Source organism: Pavona decussata, unplaced genomic scaffold (genome assembly GCF_977016875.1).
Source record: "Pavona decussata unplaced genomic scaffold, jaPavDecu1.1 SCAFFOLD_233, whole genome shotgun sequence".
Lineage (NCBI taxonomy): Eukaryota > Metazoa > Cnidaria > Anthozoa > Scleractinia > Agariciidae > Pavona > Pavona decussata.
The window spans coordinates 2,532,939-2,551,586 of record NW_028145638.1 but is presented as its reverse complement, the minus strand read 5'-3'; the positions used below and the strand labels follow the sequence as shown (position 1 = coordinate 2,551,586).

General features: G+C 38.6%; 1 protein-coding gene across 1 annotated transcript in view; it reads right to left on the bottom strand.

Moving 5' to 3' along the window:
• Positions 1–17,979, bottom strand: part of LOC146458370 (polycystin-1-like protein 2) — a 40,461-nt gene extending 22,482 nt beyond the window's left edge. Inside the window, exons 1-11 of the mRNA XM_085090787.1 lie at positions 17,510–17,979; positions 17,329–17,368; positions 11,298–11,660; positions 10,352–10,675; positions 9,617–9,780; positions 8,107–8,323; positions 6,906–7,282; positions 6,044–6,218; positions 4,808–5,066; positions 2,027–3,109; positions 1,213–1,584 (exon numbers count right to left, since the gene is read on the bottom strand). Of these exons, the coding sequence (XP_084946913.1) occupies positions 1,213–1,584; positions 2,027–3,109; positions 4,808–5,066; positions 6,044–6,218; positions 6,906–7,282; positions 8,107–8,323; positions 9,617–9,780; positions 10,352–10,675; positions 11,298–11,660; positions 17,329–17,368; positions 17,510–17,563 (3,428 nt within the window). The 5' untranslated portion in view covers positions 17,564–17,979. The remainder of the gene's footprint in view (positions 1–1,212; positions 1,585–2,026; positions 3,110–4,807; positions 5,067–6,043; positions 6,219–6,905; positions 7,283–8,106; positions 8,324–9,616; positions 9,781–10,351; positions 10,676–11,297; positions 11,661–17,328; positions 17,369–17,509) is intronic.
• Between the last annotated feature and the right edge of the window lie 669 nt (positions 17,980–18,648).

The following is an 18,648-nucleotide window of genomic DNA, read 5'->3' as shown; positions in this document are numbered from 1 at the left end:
TTAATCATTTACCCGGGGCTTTAAGCGAAAGCCAACCATCGTCATATGCTTTTCCGTCTCTACTGAAATGTTCTGACAACACAATGACATCGTAAACTGCCAACCAACAAATGAAGGTAAATATCACTGTCCAACTTTAGCTTGAATGCGAAAATTAAATGTCCCTTATTTTTCATCAGTAACTTTCAAAAAATCAACCAATTTTTCAAACGTTTAATGTCACAAAACATTGCCGTTTTGAAATCGCGAATCAGTGACGAAGGAAAAAAATTTCCTGAGAAGTTACTCGGCTGTTGTTCTTGTGGATTTTGTTGCCGTGCTGTTGTTGTTGATGTTGTTTCTGTTGTTTATAGTGATATTGATAATGATGATGATGATGATGATGATAATGATGATGATTATGATAATTATGATGATGACGATAATGATGATGATGAGCACAGTAAGGTGCTTCATTTATAACCTTAGGGGCACCACAATACTGGATGTTCCAAAAGTAAAATCAACAACTTTCGGCATGAGATCGGAGATACGCTGCATCGAAATTGTGGGACGCTATACCGGACGAGTCTCGACAGATACAAACATACGCTACTTTTAAAAACAATTTAATAGCATTAGATCTCACGGGACTCTGAATGCGATGTAGGATCTATCCTTGACTGATGTTTTCTGCTTTTAATGATCACATTTTTTTTGTCCATTTTTACTTGGTGACAACATTGTTAAATTCTTATATTTTAATATTAGCTAGTTCTTAACCTTAATTTATTCAAATTTATATGCCTTCAAAAGGCTCTTATAATTTCTTTTTTCTTTTTTTTTTTCCGTGGCGTACCTGTAAACTAGCTTTTTTAGCTGAGCGTACAGACCACATTAAACATATTGATTGATTGATTGATTGATGATGATGATGATGATGATGATGATCGATAGTTGTCGCTGTTAAAGTTGGTCCCAGTGTTGTTTTTGTCGCTGTTCAGCTTTGATGTTTCTTTTGGTAATGACTATTGCCGTTAAAGATGTTTGTTGTTTTTTCTGTTGCTTTCATTGTTGTTGCCGCTAATCTAGTGTTGTTGTTATTTTTGTTTCTGTTGTTGCTCTTACTTGTTCCTGTAAAACCAAAATTAAGGTTTGCGGATTTGATGTAACATCACAGCGAAGGAGAGAACGCTGAATTAATAGAAATACTTTTACTTTTCTTGTACTTACAGGACTCTGCAGGTTCCAGACTGTGGGGGCGTTCTGGTTCTTATGAGAAACTGTACGGTAGACTGCCTGTTTCCACGCGTGCCTGTTAGTTGCGCATAATAGGTCGCACCTTCCTTCAGCACACGATCTTTCAAAACCAGGTTAATGCTGTTCCATCCCAGATCTGAATCTGTCACGCTGTCGTTTCCCGATAGATGCACATCTTCCGTTCCATTCTCGTTGAGTAATTTCCAGGTTTGTTGTGTCAGTTGATTATCAGGCCCCTCGCAGTTTAGACAGCTTCCCAGCAGCGTCAGCCGCTCCTGTGGGTTGAATTTGTCTCGGCAGTCTTGGCAACTCGGAGGGGGTGGTTCACCACAGGGCTTCAAGGGCCTGCACAAGGTCAGTAAGGTTTAATAATGGATTGAAAAATATTGTTGTGAAAAAACTCCATAAAATGGAAAATTAGCATCAGTTGATTGGTGCTAGCATCCTGTAAATCTTGGTGGTCAACTATTTTAACTCCTGGGCCCAGTTGTTTAAGGCCCGATTAAGCTAATCCTGGGTTAACGTGAACTTTGATTCGAGTATATTTACTAATCCATAAGGATTCGTCAAAAATATTTTTGTCCCTAAGTTTTACCTTAGACTTTTCTATACCATTAGCTTAAAATGAGCCTTTAAAATCATTTTTAATGAGGGAGACGAAAACCTCGGTAGACTTTTAATCGTGGATTGGCGTTAATCGGCTTTCGAACAACCCAGCCCTGGGTTCTTAGCGGTAGCTTTGCTAGTGATTTGGTATAACCCTGATAAAGGTGCCCTTTTCTCTTACCTTATTTTCAACGATGGAATGTTGGGTACCAACTTCACACTTTGTGTGGCTTGTGCAGATCGCGTGTCCTTGCTCACCGTCACGCGAAACGTGTACGTGACATTTTCACGGAACTTGTTAAAAGGGTACTTTAAGGTATCCCTTGGATCATGAAGTGCGACAAAGCTTGTCGAATTGCAAACCTCATCAGCCACTGCATCCTTCCAATTTTGATCAAATTTGCACTCCCATCTGAAGTTTAGCGGTTTTTGGTTGTCGCGATCGTCTGGATCGTAAGATCCTGATGCACTGAGAGTCAGCTCAAGAGACGTCGAGTTCTTAGAGTCCACTTCACGGAAACTGTTTCCACTTAACACTGCAAATAGACGAGACTTTTCCACCCGAAGATACGTTTGAAAATGGTATTGTTCCTCAGCCTGTGAGTCATTAAAGGTTACGTTAAGCGACACAGAGTAGTTTCCTGCCTCCAAAAGCCTGGGCTGTATCACAAGAGATGGGAGATCTTTTGAAACAGCTAGCAATTGCATCCGCTGGTTTCCTTGATAAATATTCCATTGATATCGAGGTTCCCACTGACTGCAGCCCTCTTTTTCACGCACACTGTTTGTGTCTAAGCGAAACGTCCCCTCTCTCGTTATGACTTGAGGGTCGGTCTTGGTATAGCTGTCAGGGAAAAACAAAGCTGCCGGCCCACATGTTATAGCGATAACGCGCACGAAATGTTCTTCTGAATATCCTGTGGCATTTAGAGTAATATTAATGGTAACGTTGTAGTCCGTCGCCTTCTCATAGCTGTAAGTTATTTTTGTGTCGCCATCCGCAGCCCACTTAGGTTCTGACGTGAAGTCATCGCTAAACTTAAATGTGTAAGTTACTTTTTGTTTTTTGACAGTCGACACAGTGATTTCAAAGTTTTGTTTTGTGCTTACTTTCAGTACACCACTATCAGTTCTTGCGGGGCGAAGTCGTATATCTATCGGGCCAATCTCGCTCTTAGCCGTCACCTCGAATTTTTCTGTAGATGACCCTGGAATGTCGTTCTTTGCTTCCACAATAAGTTGCTTTTTTCCGCCACAGGAGTAGCTATATAAAGAGAAAAACACAAATTGGTCAGCCTCGAGGATTTCTGAGTGCTGTTAAGTTAATTTTTGCGATATAGTCAACTCCTACAGTGCCGACTGACCCCTCATTAATTCGGAATCTCTGTTATGACTGATAGGAGCTACAATGCTGTGGGACACGCATGACATACAATACAATACAATACAAACTTTAATGACACTCCCTGAAAAGGGGTTTTTCAGTGACAAGAATAATTAATTTACAACATTATACGTCAAAACGATGGTAAATCTAAAAGTTACAATGATGCAATGGTTTATATAAAAACAGTAAAAATTAAGCTAAAGAATGGTCGCTTAAAATAACAAGATAAAATCTTTATGTAAAAGCTAAGACTTGACAATGCTTGACAGCCGTGAAACACGACATTGCATTAGGGGAGGGGAGAGAGAGTGAGATCTAAGTGCAGAGTTTTCTTGGGTGTCCCACCAAGACTTTTTGCCGGCTTGTGGATTAGGGACCTTCCAACGGCGGTTACAGTCAAGTCTACTATAAATAATTAACTCTAGGGTTTACAATTGAGCAAAGTCAGTTGGATTTTACGTTTAAGACTGAGTTTGGCAAATCTTGAACTAAAACATATTTGAAGAATAATAAATATGATAACGCCCAGTTCAGAGCTTTCATCTTTCCGCTTTTTTTTCGTAAAAGACAGCACCTGTGGCAGATTTCAGCTATAAAACCCAATATATATATATATATATATATATATATACATATTTTTTACTTTAGAATGATTTTCAATTGAGTTTCGATCTTTGGTTTTGCAAAGGAATCTTTCTGACCAATTAATACTGAGACGCAGGTGATGACATGAGCCAATCTCGTACCCAGAGTCTTCAGGCTTTTTGGTCAGCGGGGCAACGCCGGGAAGACTCTGGGGACATCGAATTTTATTACCGCAGGATTTCTGCGGTAAAACAATGGAAACCGTTTCGGAACAGCCAATCAAAAAAATGGAATTTTTTCGATGTCCCCAGAGTCTTCCCGGCGTTGCCCCGCTGACCAAAAAGCCTGAAGACTCTGGGTACGAGATTGGACATGAGCCAATTAGACCCCAAATAAATTATATATTGTAGGTGCCAAGAGCAAGAAAATGGGTGTAAGAAAGTCATGGTTGATTTTGGCATCACTTTTAACCCTTTAAGCCATGACGCAAAAAGACATTTTGTCCAGATTCAGGACTACAAACTCAACGTCCATGTATGATATACCATTTTAAAGCCACTCGTAAGTGTATTTCATAACTGATATAATTATAAATGAGAAAAGTTATGGCTTTGAGATAAATGGCCTTTAAACGTAAAAATTTAAAAGTTCAAAAATGTCTCACTCCTTGTGTATATTAGGTATAACTCTAAACTATAGCTTATTTTGCAGTTCTCAACATGTTCATGAATATAATGTGAAAGATGTCTTAAGACAAACAACTGCTCCGAGGAAAAAAGTTGAAAGGGGAAGCAAAGGTGAGGCAAATGGACTCGGCCCCATTCGTATAAGTCATAAAAGAAAAATGAAGCCCCGTATGGCAGGATTGCCCAAACCGAAAGTTGTGAAATAAATGATCAAACATGTCACACTAAACATAGAGCCATTCATTTCCTTTGGAAATAATTGTCATTAAATGTGCAGAGGAAACAAGGCAAAAGTAGTACTCACGTGTGGTCGAAAGTTATCACTGCATTGGTTTGGTCACAATTGTGAAGCGTCTTCTCAATATATCCGTCATCAAAGGAGGCGCTCACAGTCACATTTGTTCCGTTAATAATGACAGAGAAATTCCATTTAGCGCCTACGTCAACTGTGGCAGGCGGTTCCTCTAGCCATGCTAGTGACACTGGGTGGAGTACCCTTATGTTGGAAGAAGCATCTGCTGAACTGATGTTATTGCGGGCGCGAACGGAAATGGGATGGAAACCTGCAAGATACATATCAACTATCGTTGTTTGTTGTTTTTGTTTCAACATTATTTTCGTAGCCTCGTCTGAGACCGATACAATTTTTTAGTTTTGTCTTTTGTTTTCTCTATTATGTTATGCTACATGTGGTTCGTTATGTTTCTTTTACGTTTCGTCATGACACGTTACGTTACGTTATGTTAATTTAGGTTATGTTAAAGCAGCATGAAAATTATTTTTTATTGTTACGTTACGTTACGTTACGTTAAATCAAGTAACATTACTTAACGTTACGTTATGATATGATATGATATGATATGATATGATATGCTATGCTATACAATGCTATCTATACTGTCTCATGAAACATTCAAACAAATAACGGTAAATCTCCATAATTTCGTTAGTTTGAATAAAAAAAATAAAATCATACCTTTAAGTGTTCAATTTTTACTAATTCTTCCAATTTGTACGCGTTAAATATTCGTATTCCAAAAGAATAGTCGCGCATGATGTTGACCAACGGATACTTGAATGAATGTGACAGAATTGAGATTGTGGTTGGGTCTCTCTCATCCTAGCATGATCCCTGAGAGGAACTTTTCCAGTTTTCTGTTTTTCCCCTCTCTACATAACCCACTATTACAGAATCCCAGTGGTCTTCGATACTTTTATTTATTTAACGAGGGATTTACCCTTAGCTATATCAGCTAGTTTACAGGTAATCCTCTGCCAAGTATATACTAAAAATTAGAAACTAAACAATGAACAACAATTCACGGTATGAAAACTGTAAAAGCTAAGAACTAAGACGCGGATGAAAAAAAATTCCGATAATAGTCAAATCGTAAGCGATCGGATTTTGTTCTTCGCTTCATTACTGCTGTCTTTAATTCTAATATCATTTGTTAGCTCGTTCCATATTTTTGTGGCAATATCTCCAGGATCCAAAACTCGTAGGTTTAGTACTATTTTATTGCTTTAGTTGTATTCTCACCGCTGTGGCTGAAGACTACTTCAGGAGTTTCCAAGTTGTATGTTACGTTATTTGCCTGCCATGTGTAGCTGATGTTGCTGCCTTTGTCTGTTGAACTCTCTAACAGAATCTTCTCCCCTGTCGGATAACTATTGTTCGTTGATGGCGATGTTATCGTTAGATTTTCGATGCTTTCCTGAAAAATAATATATCATTGGAATATCAATCCGCCATCTTAGCTGGGGCTGGTCATCTTACAATTTTTGTTCAGCGAAATTCGCATACGCACAACGATCATTTTCAGATCGTTCGTTTGAATTGTCCGTCTTGCCGACTTCCCAACAGTTGACACTGGCACCTTGGTAAACGGGCCAGTTCATCTGCCCATATAAACACAACAACCATGAAAAGAGGCATGGCCCGAGATCTCGGTAAAGCGGGCCTATTATGGGTTGGTCCGCACCCAAATTGAGAACATTACGCAGGACTCTAATTCAGACTGAGAAATGGGGTTTTAAAGGGGAAGTATCCCGCGAATTTGATGTCATTTTAAAACCCAAAAATGTTTGTCTTTCAACAGAAACAAAACAAAATATTGTCTAGTTTTGTTATAAATTTTCATCCCAGTACGGTAAAATTGGTGATTGGTACCTCTGACCAGAGACAGTGTAGGTTGGAATGGATTGAAATTTGAAAAATGTTACGCTAACGTTTTCCAAGATCTCACATTTTTGTTTCCAAAATGCGCTAGAACAGATCACGAGTTGTTCCTTTCAAGAATTGAGTTTATCTCTTTCCTCTCGTTCTAGAACTATTTTGTAGCTATACGAAGGTCTTAAACAAAGAGGTAAAAACCCCATGACGTTTCCCATTTAATTCATACCTGTACGGACACTTCACAAGTCTTCAGTTCAGATTCAGCTGCATTAACGACCGTAGCTGTCACTTTGTAAAGTCCTGCTTTAGTAAAATTGATATTCACCGCTGCCAAGGAGGGCTGGGACACATGAGCCCTCAGCACATGCTTGATCTCTTGCCGGCGGACGTCTCCTGAGGCAGGTAGCGATGCTCCGATAGTTATACTGTAATTTGAGCTCGGATAAAAGAACGATGGTTCGTTCATCGTTTGTTCGAACGCGATTTCTCCGGAAGAACTGTTGCCCACCCAACCTATGACGTCACCGGATTCCACTTCTATGGCTTTCTCGGGTTTTAGAGGAATCAAGTTTTTTCCAACTGTAGGGATGCTGATCAGAGTTTCTGAAAACAATAAAACACTAATTAGCTACCTAAATAGGCCATTCCTGAGTTGCTTTGAGCCTCGCACAAAGCTTTTCAGGTGAATATTAGTTTTGTTTGCATATGAATGAAACCTAATTTTCATAATGAAACTAAGCACGAAGCCTCGCTTTCACAATGAGGTCCAAAGCAACTCGGAAATGGGGTTATAAGAGTTGAGGATATAACTGAAACTTTTTCCGACTTTGTCTACCTGTAAATAATCGCTGAAATCATAATTTGCAGTCCACAGAGGTATTCCACCTAGTTCTGTCAGACAGATGCAAGACCCGAATAAAACACCAAAGGCCATCGAGATATTCAAGTTCTCAAAATACCACGATGGATATTGTAAGTCCCTGGGGCCTCAGAGTCTTTCTGATGCCCCTCGAGCATATCCCTAGATATTTTGGACGGGAAAATGGCTGGCATAGAGCTCAAACCCTACTTTTTATATTGAACGGCGAATATCTCCTATATCAGTTAAGCAGTTCAACCAGAAGCTAAATTTTGCGAGTGCTTGAAGCTTTTAAGGCCCTAAAGAAGGGCTCTCCTCCCAATCCATCTCGTTTTCTAGATGGTCAAAGGAATGGTGTGAAATTACACTTATTATCCTGAATGTTGTCTCATCTGTGGTTAGTGTATGTTTTTTTACACACTGCTTCTAAGAAGATCATTCGGAGTAACGATGCGACTCGTGTATAAGAGATGATGATGATGATGATGGTGATAATGATGATGATGATGATGATGATGATGATGATGATGATGATGATGATGATGATGATGATGATGATGTCACATACCTGAAACAATGGTGTAGTCCGCTGAAGGAGTAGAACCTGACGGGAATGAAACGCTCTCCTTTTGACAAGTAGACAAGCAGCGCCCAGATGCTACACAGATGTCGTTATTCGGACACGTAAATAATCCGGGACTGAAACAAGTATCAGCCTTCGGTATACAGGAGTAATTTTTTGGACAAAATTTATCGTTCACTGATGAGCAGCTGGGACGGTAAACCTGAAACAAAAACGTGAATGATGAAGGATTTATAATTCAATCAGAAATCAAATTGCAGTTCAATGTTGTTTTCGTTACGTTGACACTGTACTATTCTTGTTGTTAAATTTTAAAGGGGCATTGTCACGGAGATTTTGCTGTGTGTTGTTAAAACTGCTCAAATATTTGACTAAGAACCTCTTCTCTAACATGAAATAATATTGCTTTTTGAGCCGCAGTGGGGGGGGGGGGAAATATGAATACAAATGAATCCTCTGGGCAAAAATAAACTATAACATGTTTTTAGCCATTTTTCGAAGATACATAGGAGGAACTTGCAAAAACTGGCCAATTTTTTCAAGTTGCAATCCATTTCCATCCCAGCCATCTGCAGGCAATGATGAGTGATATTAGTTTGTGTGCACTAGCAGGGTTATTTTTAACAAATCTGAACCATTATTTTGACGTTTACATCCATACAAATATGTTTTTTGGCTATTCAAAGAGACGCAAAAAATAGGTGGCACTGTTCCTTTAAGTTACTGTGCTACACTGCCTTAATTACGTTTGTTTTACATAAGCTTCAATACATGGGAGTGAGAAAGAGTGATGGGAGCCAATCAGAGTGTATGAGAGTAAGAGGGGGGAGCGAGTGAGAGCTGAGGAGAGGGCATGAGAGTCAGTGAGAGAGTATAGGGGTCAGTATAGTGAGAGTTAGTGGCACGAGAGTTATTGAAGGCACATTTGAGATAATGTGCGACATCAGAGTTATTGAAAACGTGACAGTCATTCAGAGTATATGACTGAGAGACATTCAATGCACACGAGTCGACATTGAATTAAGAGCCAGAGTACCACCAGCCTGGTGAAATATTTGTGCGATTCAAAGTTTACGTTGAACGAACAAATGGCATTCGATCAGAGTGCATTAGAACTGGTGGTTCAACTTGATTGAGAGAGACATACAGAGACGGAGAAGAGACACAGAATAAGACAGATAAACAGACCGGGAGATGAAGGGGGGGGGGGGGAGGGTTAGGAAGGAGGGAGAGTGATGGGTGTTTTCTCGTTCTCCTTTGTTCCGTAAGCCTAATTTATTCGGCACGTTTTCGTCGCGTCGAAAGACCACAATCAATTTACAGATCAGAATCAAGTTTGCGCCTTGTTCGACGTCTAGGTCGGCCATTGAGCTCTCAAAGTAAAGTGAATTACTTCTTGGTGGGGCTATTGGGCAGAATTTCAACAATTTTACGAAGCGTGAATCACGTTGAGGAGACCGAGGTGTGCTGTATGAATTGTGCCTGACAATCTCACCTGTATGCGGATAGGGCCAACTTTAGAAGCGAAGAATTCCCAAGCCAGAATGTATCCATTTTTTCTTATCATGGCAGTGGGAATCACATAAGCTCCGTCTGTTTCCGGAGAGCTGGTGATGTTTGCAAGTGTAGCTGATGATCCTATGCCATGCACTGTGGCGTCTGAAAGAAAAACGCGAATAAAAAGTCACGGGACGGTATGGTTTTGAAGTTTGAGGGAACGAAAACATGAGCAACAAGTTTCGAGTAGCCAAGAATCTCTCTTGCTTTTTACGAGTTTTCTATCTTATCGGCTTGTTGCCGTCGAGGTTGCTTTAAGGACGGTGCCTTCTAATACAGAAGTAGTTTTGCACAGTTTATGACTATGCGGGAAAAGCAGATCTTAGTATGGGCTACTGGAATTGGGGGAAGCGGGGCATTTATTAGAGATAATTAAGCAACAATTATTCTAAAAAGATATAAAATACAAAGCAATGTGTTGCGTTTTTACCCAAATTGAAGCTTTCTTATCTCTGAAAAATATGGTTACCCCCAATTTTCTTTTTAAATACCAAGAGTACTTGCTAAGCTCTGCATTCACCGCATAGTTTAAAACCGTGCAAAAATATCCCTGTATTGGTCTCCCCATCCATAGGAAACCAGAGTATCTCGAGATGCGAAGAACATATGCGCAGTTACAAAAGTAGGCACCGTCCTCAAGGTTCCTATTTTGTAACACGGGGCAGTCACTCACCAGATAAGTTAAATTCTTTCTTCTCAGTAGCTGGAAATGTCGTCCACGCTGCCTTCATCCAGGTGCCCTGACTAACACTCAAATGAATTTGCGTCTCGTTTTCAGTTCCAACAATCCCCTGTGGATAATCCAGGGTAACCATACCGGTGGAGCTTTGAATGAAAACCCACACGGAAGCCATTATTGGACCAGACATGTTGTTCCTCGCAGACACTTTCACGTGGAAGTATCCCACGCGTGTGTACACGTGCGTGATATTTGAACACGTGGTGAGGGCGTAAGAGTTATCGCCAAAGTCATATGTGTATGAAGTGTTGATATCTCCTGAAATTCAATAATTCAAAATCGTAGTTAGATCTGAAGCACTCAAGCAAGTTTTCCTAGATACATTTTTTATAACTTTTCTGTTTCATAACTTAAAGGAAACCTCCACTCTTGAACTAAATTAGCGTTACATTGTTAAAAATACAATCTAATTTCAAATTTCGTTGGAAAAATGGACTGTGAAAATTTTTTTGTCTCGAACAAGAGAGGATTTGATTATCGCCTATTTTCGCTTTTAAATTTCACGAGCACCACCATGTTGGATTTCGTGACGTTATACGGTACTCAATTGTTTCACAGAAAAAAACTCCAGCTTACTGGCAACCGTATGACGTCATAAAATCCAGGATGACGGCGCGCAGGAAATTTAAAAGCAAAAATAGGCGATAAATATCGGCTAATTTTTAGCACACTTGATGATATTTCTATGTTTCAAACTAAAATTTAGAATTTAGACATTATTTCCAACAATTTAACGTTAATTTGTTGTCAGAGTGAACAAGTTTATTAAGGTGATAAGATATTCTTTACAAGTTGAACTTGTTCGAGTGAAACGAGGTAAAGAAAGCAAGAAAAACTAAAGTAAAGTCAGCAACGAAATCTGTGAGCAATTTTCCCTTACCTTTTCCAAGAATAACGCTAAAATTGACTTCTCTTAATAACCAGCCAACCTTTGGAACTTGTATTTCTAGCCCGCCAATGGCATCCTGGGTAGAAAATACCCGGATGTGTGATGTGTCATTACATGGACCGGGATCCGAACATACTAAGTCACAAAGACTATCACTCGAGGCAGGGCCATATTTATCATAAGGGCCATTGCTACAAAAGCACAACTCGCCCTCTGTGGCTGCATACGATTGGTTCAAATAAGCACAGGCGGAAGTACATTCCTGAGCGGAAGTATCGGACACAATGTAGTCTCCTGCGGAAATGTTGAATGATCTTTCCGCACGGTTTTCGTTGAAGCAGCCGAGGTACCATCCTGCGATGAAACATGAATTACCTTATCAAACAACATTGTAAATGGGGCAGCGACCTATTTTTGTGTTACTTTGAAAAGCCAAAAAATATATTTGAAATGATGGAATCGTCAAAATAATGTTTCAGTTCTGTTAACAATAGACCTATTCGGCTAACGCAATGTTGTACCCAATTCAAATCCTTTGGGAATAAACTGTTTTGTTCTAAGTATTTCCATATCATTTAAATGTGAATGCTACATTATAATGCAAATGCAATAAACAAAGAATCTTAACCCCGGGGGATCTGAAATGGGTACAACATTGGGTTAGCCGAATGGGTCTATAACCCTACTAGTGCACAGAACCTAGTATCAGTCATCATTGACTGCAGATGGTTAGGATGGAGATAGGTTGCAACCAAGTTCTTCCTGTGTATTTTAGAGAAGTCGCTAAAAACTGATTATACTGAGTTTGTTCTTTCTCGGAGGAATCCCTTAATATTTTCTCCGCAGTGTTTTAACAACAATTTCATGTTAGAAAAAAGGTTCTTCGTGCAATATATGAGCTATTTTGCAATGAGACTTCACACGCATTCTTAATATATGAAGAACTTTAAACAATCTGACTTTTTAGAATTTGAAAATGATGAGGGAGTCATCGAAACGTCATTCAAAACTTTTATCGTTGATTTTTATTCTTAAATATTTTGACCTAAATACAACAAAACCACGCATTGAAATAGTGACCATAGTCTCGCAGTGTCGATCAGTCTTTATATACTTCTTTAAAAAAAATTGAAACTTTTCAGTCTAGGAAGCCATAAAATGATTCTGTAAACTCAGATCCACAAAAAAACGTATTAGCTTTGAGCTCTCAAAGTAGAACTGTAATCTTTAACTCAACGTGGACGTTTCTTATTTTTTTTAATGTTTGATCGCGGTTAACGTTTTTACACCTATGAGGAGAGCGAGAAGCAGAAGTTTCCCGTCTGAAGAATCAAGAAGTTCGACGCGCTCACCGCTAAAACAGTACAACCCTTTTAGATCGTCGACAATTTTGTGTAGCTCTATTTACCACTAGCCAACAAGATAAACATAAATTAGTCTTGCTTCACTTAGCGCCACAATGTCGGATTGCCAAATTCTCAGGGGTATAGTTTATGATTAATAATAATTTTGCACCCGTAAAGGCCAGGTGTTGATGGTATGGGGGAGGGGGTAAGGGACTACGCGATCTACTTTCCAAGATGAAGGACATGATGAATCTATTGACACGTACATTTTTATTTTCGTTCCTTTTTTTCCAAACAAAAGGCTAAGACAAATATTAGATTCCCCCTGGTTTAGACAGATGCTTTTGTGACAAGGAAATTTGCAATAGCGTCGGATTTTAATTTAAGGTTGTCACTTTCTATAATAATGTTTTTCATATTCATAAGAACGTCTGCATGAGCTGTCGGATTTTGTAATGAAAACATTCATCACAAATTGTGATATTAAATACATTAATCATTTTTGCATGAACTTCTAAGGCTTACAGATAAAATATTAATATTATATGTGATTTAATTTTTTTTCGAACGAAACGAATTCCTGCCTGCTGGCTCTACGGATGTTTGGAAATCTATGACAGTATTTCAAATGAATAAAATCCATTTTTCACTTCCAAATTATCACACTCAAGCTTCCTCAACCGGCAGAGAACGAATGGCAAACCGTCAATAGACAACCAATCAATCAACTAATCTTTCTTTTATTTGGTCGCTCGCAAAATGGTTTACCAAACAAAACGAAAATATAGCCTGATCGCAATTTACAATGGTTGGTTCAAATAAAATAGCATGAAGAACAGGCGTTACTTTTTTACGTTTTCAGGCAAGCGGAGGCCAACAGGAGGCGAGCGCGGGGGTGAAAACTGCGCACCATTGCTCATGTTGTTCCGTTTTAACCGTCAATGCGATCCACTAATTTATGTAAAAATTTCTCTCTTTCTTTCCTTTCTTCTTTCTTTCGCCTTTTTTTTTCCTTCCTTCTTTCGTTCTTCCGTCCTTCCTTCCTTCCTTTACTTCCTTTCTGCCTTCCTTCCTTCCTTTCTTTTAAGTTCTTTTCTCTTTCTCTCTTTCCTTCCTTCTTTCTTTCGTATTTTTTTCCTTCTTTCGTTCTTTCGTCCTTCCTTCCTTCCTTAACTTCATTTCTGCCTTCCTTCCTTTTAAGTTATTTTCTCTTTCTCTCTTTCATTCCTTCTTTCTTTCGTCGTTTTTTTCCTCCTTTCGTTCTTTCGTCCTTCCTTCCTTCACTTCCTTTGTGCCTTCCTTCCTTCCTTCCTTTTAAGTTATTTTCTCTTTCATTCTTTCTTTATTTCTTTCTTTCCTTTCTTCTTTCCTTCCATTTTTCTTTTTTTTATCTCCCTTTTTTATTCACTTGTTTATTTCGCCCAATCACATGTCGAAGCCACCATACCCCGAACCACTTTCTACCAAATAAAACAACTGTTTTATTCCGCACCCTAAACCAATCGCCAACCAGCTGCTCACACAACCTTTTTCCGACATAAAAAAGGGCGTGAAATAATAGTTTTGTTGTCAATTAACTGTCGATATTAAACCGTACTTGAAAAACTAGCAGAGAACATTCGGTAAGGATTGTTCGAATAAGGGCATTTGTCGCCGTATTTTAGCGCACTGTTTTTTCCCTAATCTAAACAAAGATAGAGGTGTATTGTAGACTCAAACGTTCGCAAAGTAGGTAAAAACCTTGTACTTTCTCTTCGTAGTTGGAATAAAATAGGAATTTTAGCATTAAAAGGTGAGACAATGCGCGATCGATATAGCAAGTCGGCAAAACCTGATTTCTGCAAGAGGGAAGAAATGGGGAGAACCTGAAGTTCGATTGCGAAAATTTACAACAAAACCAGCAAATTATTTTGCTGCCCCAGGTAATTTTCTGCTGTTATTTCTTTCCTATTTTCACCTGTTTTGTTGCTGTCATTAGTATTATTATAATTATTTTTTTCGTGAAGGAGCGCGGGGGAGAGGGGGGAAGGGGTAATTTTGTGAAGCATATTCATTTAGGTCACATAGAAAATATAGAATTAGAGCGAAACAGAAACCAAAAATGCTGACGAAACGGAGAATCGGATAAAATGAAGTGAGTGTTGATTGTTGATTCCTTACTTCTGCGATTAAGTAGGCGCAACGCTCTTCCAAAGTCTCGTGCCAATGCGCGTAGATATACGTTCTATTATTCTATTATGCATGTCACTCTATTTCAGCCAATCGCGTCGTTTGTCAGTACAAAATGTGTCATCGAGTTACAAAGATAAACAACGAACATAAATTACATAAAATACAAGTTGTCTACAATGGTGTTTACTTAAGTTTCCTTGCTTGTTTTCACCTTAATTAAAATGACGCTCGAGAAAACCAGCGAATGAAGTCAACGACGTTTTTGCAACAAGGAAGCTTTTATTTTACACCCGGACGTTTTTTTCAAGTTAAATGCACTACTCTGACGTTATGACACCGATCTTGATGGAGTTAAATTCTCGGTGTATTTGTTGTTGGCTCGTTCAAATTTCGCACAATTAAAGAGTAGCAGATTTTGAAACGGAAATGGCCAAATGATAATTTGTTAGTTAAAAGTACGTTCTTTCAAAAAGATGGTGGCGATATTAATTTCAACCCGCACAACAAAACAAAGCGTTTGGTACGTTTTGGCGATGCTGATAATTCAGAGCGTTTAAAGGAGTGCATATTTTTTTAGTTGGTAACTTTACAAAGAAACCAAAAATTATTCGTTTTAATTACATTTGACAATGTGCGTGGCAACATAGCCAGGAAAGTATAACAAAACTGACGGACACGAAATTGGCAGATTTTACATCAGAACTCTTCAACGAAAAGACACTTTACGTGCTTCCATGTGATGTTTTATTCACACGCAAAAACGGCAAAAATTAAAATCTTGTCAGAATCAAAGACGTTGAGGAAACTACCGAAGCTTAATATCACCACACACTTGTTCAGTACGTTTAAGTCAAAAATTCAATGTATAACATAGATACATATCGCTTTTATCAGGCAATCTCAAAAAAAGTTTATATTATGTTGGTGTTACGCGTATAGCCAGTTTAATGAGTTTCTTTCTCCGATTTTACGGAGATAGTAGTTACGACTTCATCCGGAAAATAACAAAATAAAAGCGATAATGACCAGTGTAGATGTAGAAACATTGATAATTGAAAGCGACGGATTTTACAAGCTGAAATAGTCTGGATCAGAAATGAACTTGTATCATAAAAGCAGCGCTAATGAAAACCAACACGAAATAGCATAGAAGAAGGTTCGTGCATTATATTCCCTGAAAACTTCGCTTCTTTTAAAGATTAGTGGCTGAAAATGTGGAGTTTTTAAAAAATCATAAAAAAATTCGTGTTTTGTTCGAATCGCAACATTTTTTCGCAGAAGTTCCCTGGGTCATGTTAACATTTATATGAAAAAATAAAAAAAAATCGTTATGGGTACTTTGTAGGCGACGGCGTCGATTTTGTTGAACCTTAAAAAATTAATGATTCTGAATCAGACTAAGGCTACCTGCAGGTCGATCGGGAAACTACTCGGGTCGATTGAAATTTGCTGTCAGAGTCTCGTTCTTTTTATTATGGAAATGCGAATTACAAATTTATAAAGTTAGTTAACGGCATGACTAAAAAAGAAATAAAAGCTCAGTAGTGTTGATTAGAAATTACTCGCTGGAGTGATAAATGGCTTCTCTCCAAGAGTAGTAACCAATTCTGAAAGCTGCTAGCCCGAGGGAGACAAAAACCGCCGCTATGTGGGAATTGTTTGTTGTGTTCGTTGTAGGACAAAATTTCTCGAAACTTGCGTTAAAATCGATTAAAGGACATCCGGCCAGATAATTTTAAGGTCAAAATTGAAGTACTTTTCTGAATTCACGAATCTCAAATAGTGTACTTTAAGCAAGAATTATTCGAGAGCGACGCGCAGCCTTCGAAAAAGATGCAAATTGGACCGTGGTTAACTTGTGGCCTACGGTAATTAAGACTTTGCACCGTTAGGCTGCTAAAAGCTAGTCTTATTAGTCACCATTGCTTCAATCTATGTAGGTATGTTTATAGCGAACAACAAAGTGAATCGTACAAACTGTGAGGGACTGATTATGGAAGGACAATTCCATTTAAAACTGAATGAGCCTTTGCCGCGAAAATTACTAATCGCAGGATAAAAATTAAGCACCAAACGGTAAACACCGGAGAAAACCAACATTTTCCTCTGGAAATTTCCCTTTTCACGAAAATACCGTTGCTTATTCGGCTCTTAAAATTTCAAAATAATCTTTTGTTATCTTTTTGGTAGAAACTTCATCTGAGAAATACTATATCTGATCGTGCGAGAGACTTTTCTATCGGTACAGGCCGGCTGTGTCAATAATATCACGGACCGACCAAGGCAATTCTTTTCCAGTGTATCGCATCGAATTTTCCTATTTTGCCCGTACATTTCAGTGCATAGTAAGATAGTATAGCAGGAAATAAGGGCAGCCTTAAAGTACCGAATATTCACCCTCAACAAACGAGCGAAGAAATTCGTATTCTAATTGTTAAACGGAGTAAAATGTGTCTGTAGCAATTTTCAAACGCGACATAAAAATATTAATGTTAAGAACTTACCAGCATTTCCTTGGCGGCTTTCAAGTAGCAGAACAAAGAACTGTTAAAAGAAATAGAGCACAAAAACAGTCTTTTCATAAATAAGGGGAAAATTATGAACGAAAAACGGCATTTCCTTAAGTCCTGCTTAAGTGCGGTTTCTCGCTTTTATCTCAACACGGATAAACCAAATTGCACTTACCGTTAACAAAAGGGACCACAGCATTTTGCGCTCGTGGAAAATAGTTCCAACCATGCCAGGACCTTTAATTTACAGCTGCAGACATGGAAGATTAAATCTTGGAAAATAGGTCGGTTTTTGGGAGCAATTCCGGTGGTTAATTCTCATGGCAAAATAATGCAAAGGATTTGAGGATCTTCCGTCTCTTTTGACATGCGACACACAACAACCACTTCCACCAGCTGTCTTGGTGACATTTTGACGTTTGGATGTTTGCAATAAAAGGAAAACAATATAATTTTAATGAATTTGCATAAAATGAGCCACCTATCTGGGGATGTGTATATTAACCGTCGAAACGTCTTGAGATTATCCTCACCTCATTGGCCGATCGAATTTTGCCATGGTGTAAGGTGACAACTCCTGCTCCAGTGCTTAATTTTTTTCTCTAACAACGACAGTTACTGCCAGAGCTTTGACTTTACCTTGCCATTGACAGCTCACTCATTTTCTCAGTTTCCGTTAGTTCGAATCTCTATTGTTTTTTCTTTCTTTCTTTTTTCTTTACAACGCGCGCGAACCAAAAATTATTGCAATATCTTGGGTCTTCAATTGTATTTCGCTATTTTAACCTTTTGGTGTCTGTTGTTTACCCGTGTATTCAACAGCGAAATATAAACCTTCATGTTATCCAACGCAAACAATTTTGACTCTCGGTCACGACTACAGCACGGAGAGGGAAATAAAAAAAGTACAGGAAGAAACCTTCGAAATGTTTTTCGATCAAGCTTCGCATGGACACACAAATAGCAACTACTCGCTTGCAAAAACGATCGAATTTTGCGTTTGTGAAAAACATTTAATTCTAAGTTTAAGTCAAATCTTAGTGGATTTACATTCAGTCTTATATCTTACGCTTCGAAGTTTTTCGGCATTGTTCGTTTGTATGAAGTTATTGCTGGTATACTATAAAGGACTCTTCTTTTAAATGTAAATTTCTATTTTCGCAGGGTAGGAAAACTTGCCCGCTCTTTCCATTGCGAAATGTGTCTTTTGTTTAAGTACAAAGTCGCTACTACGATCAATTTTCGCTTCAATATTGATTGTACATGTTCAATTTACAATATCACGTTGACGCGGAGAGGACAATGCGTTTTTGC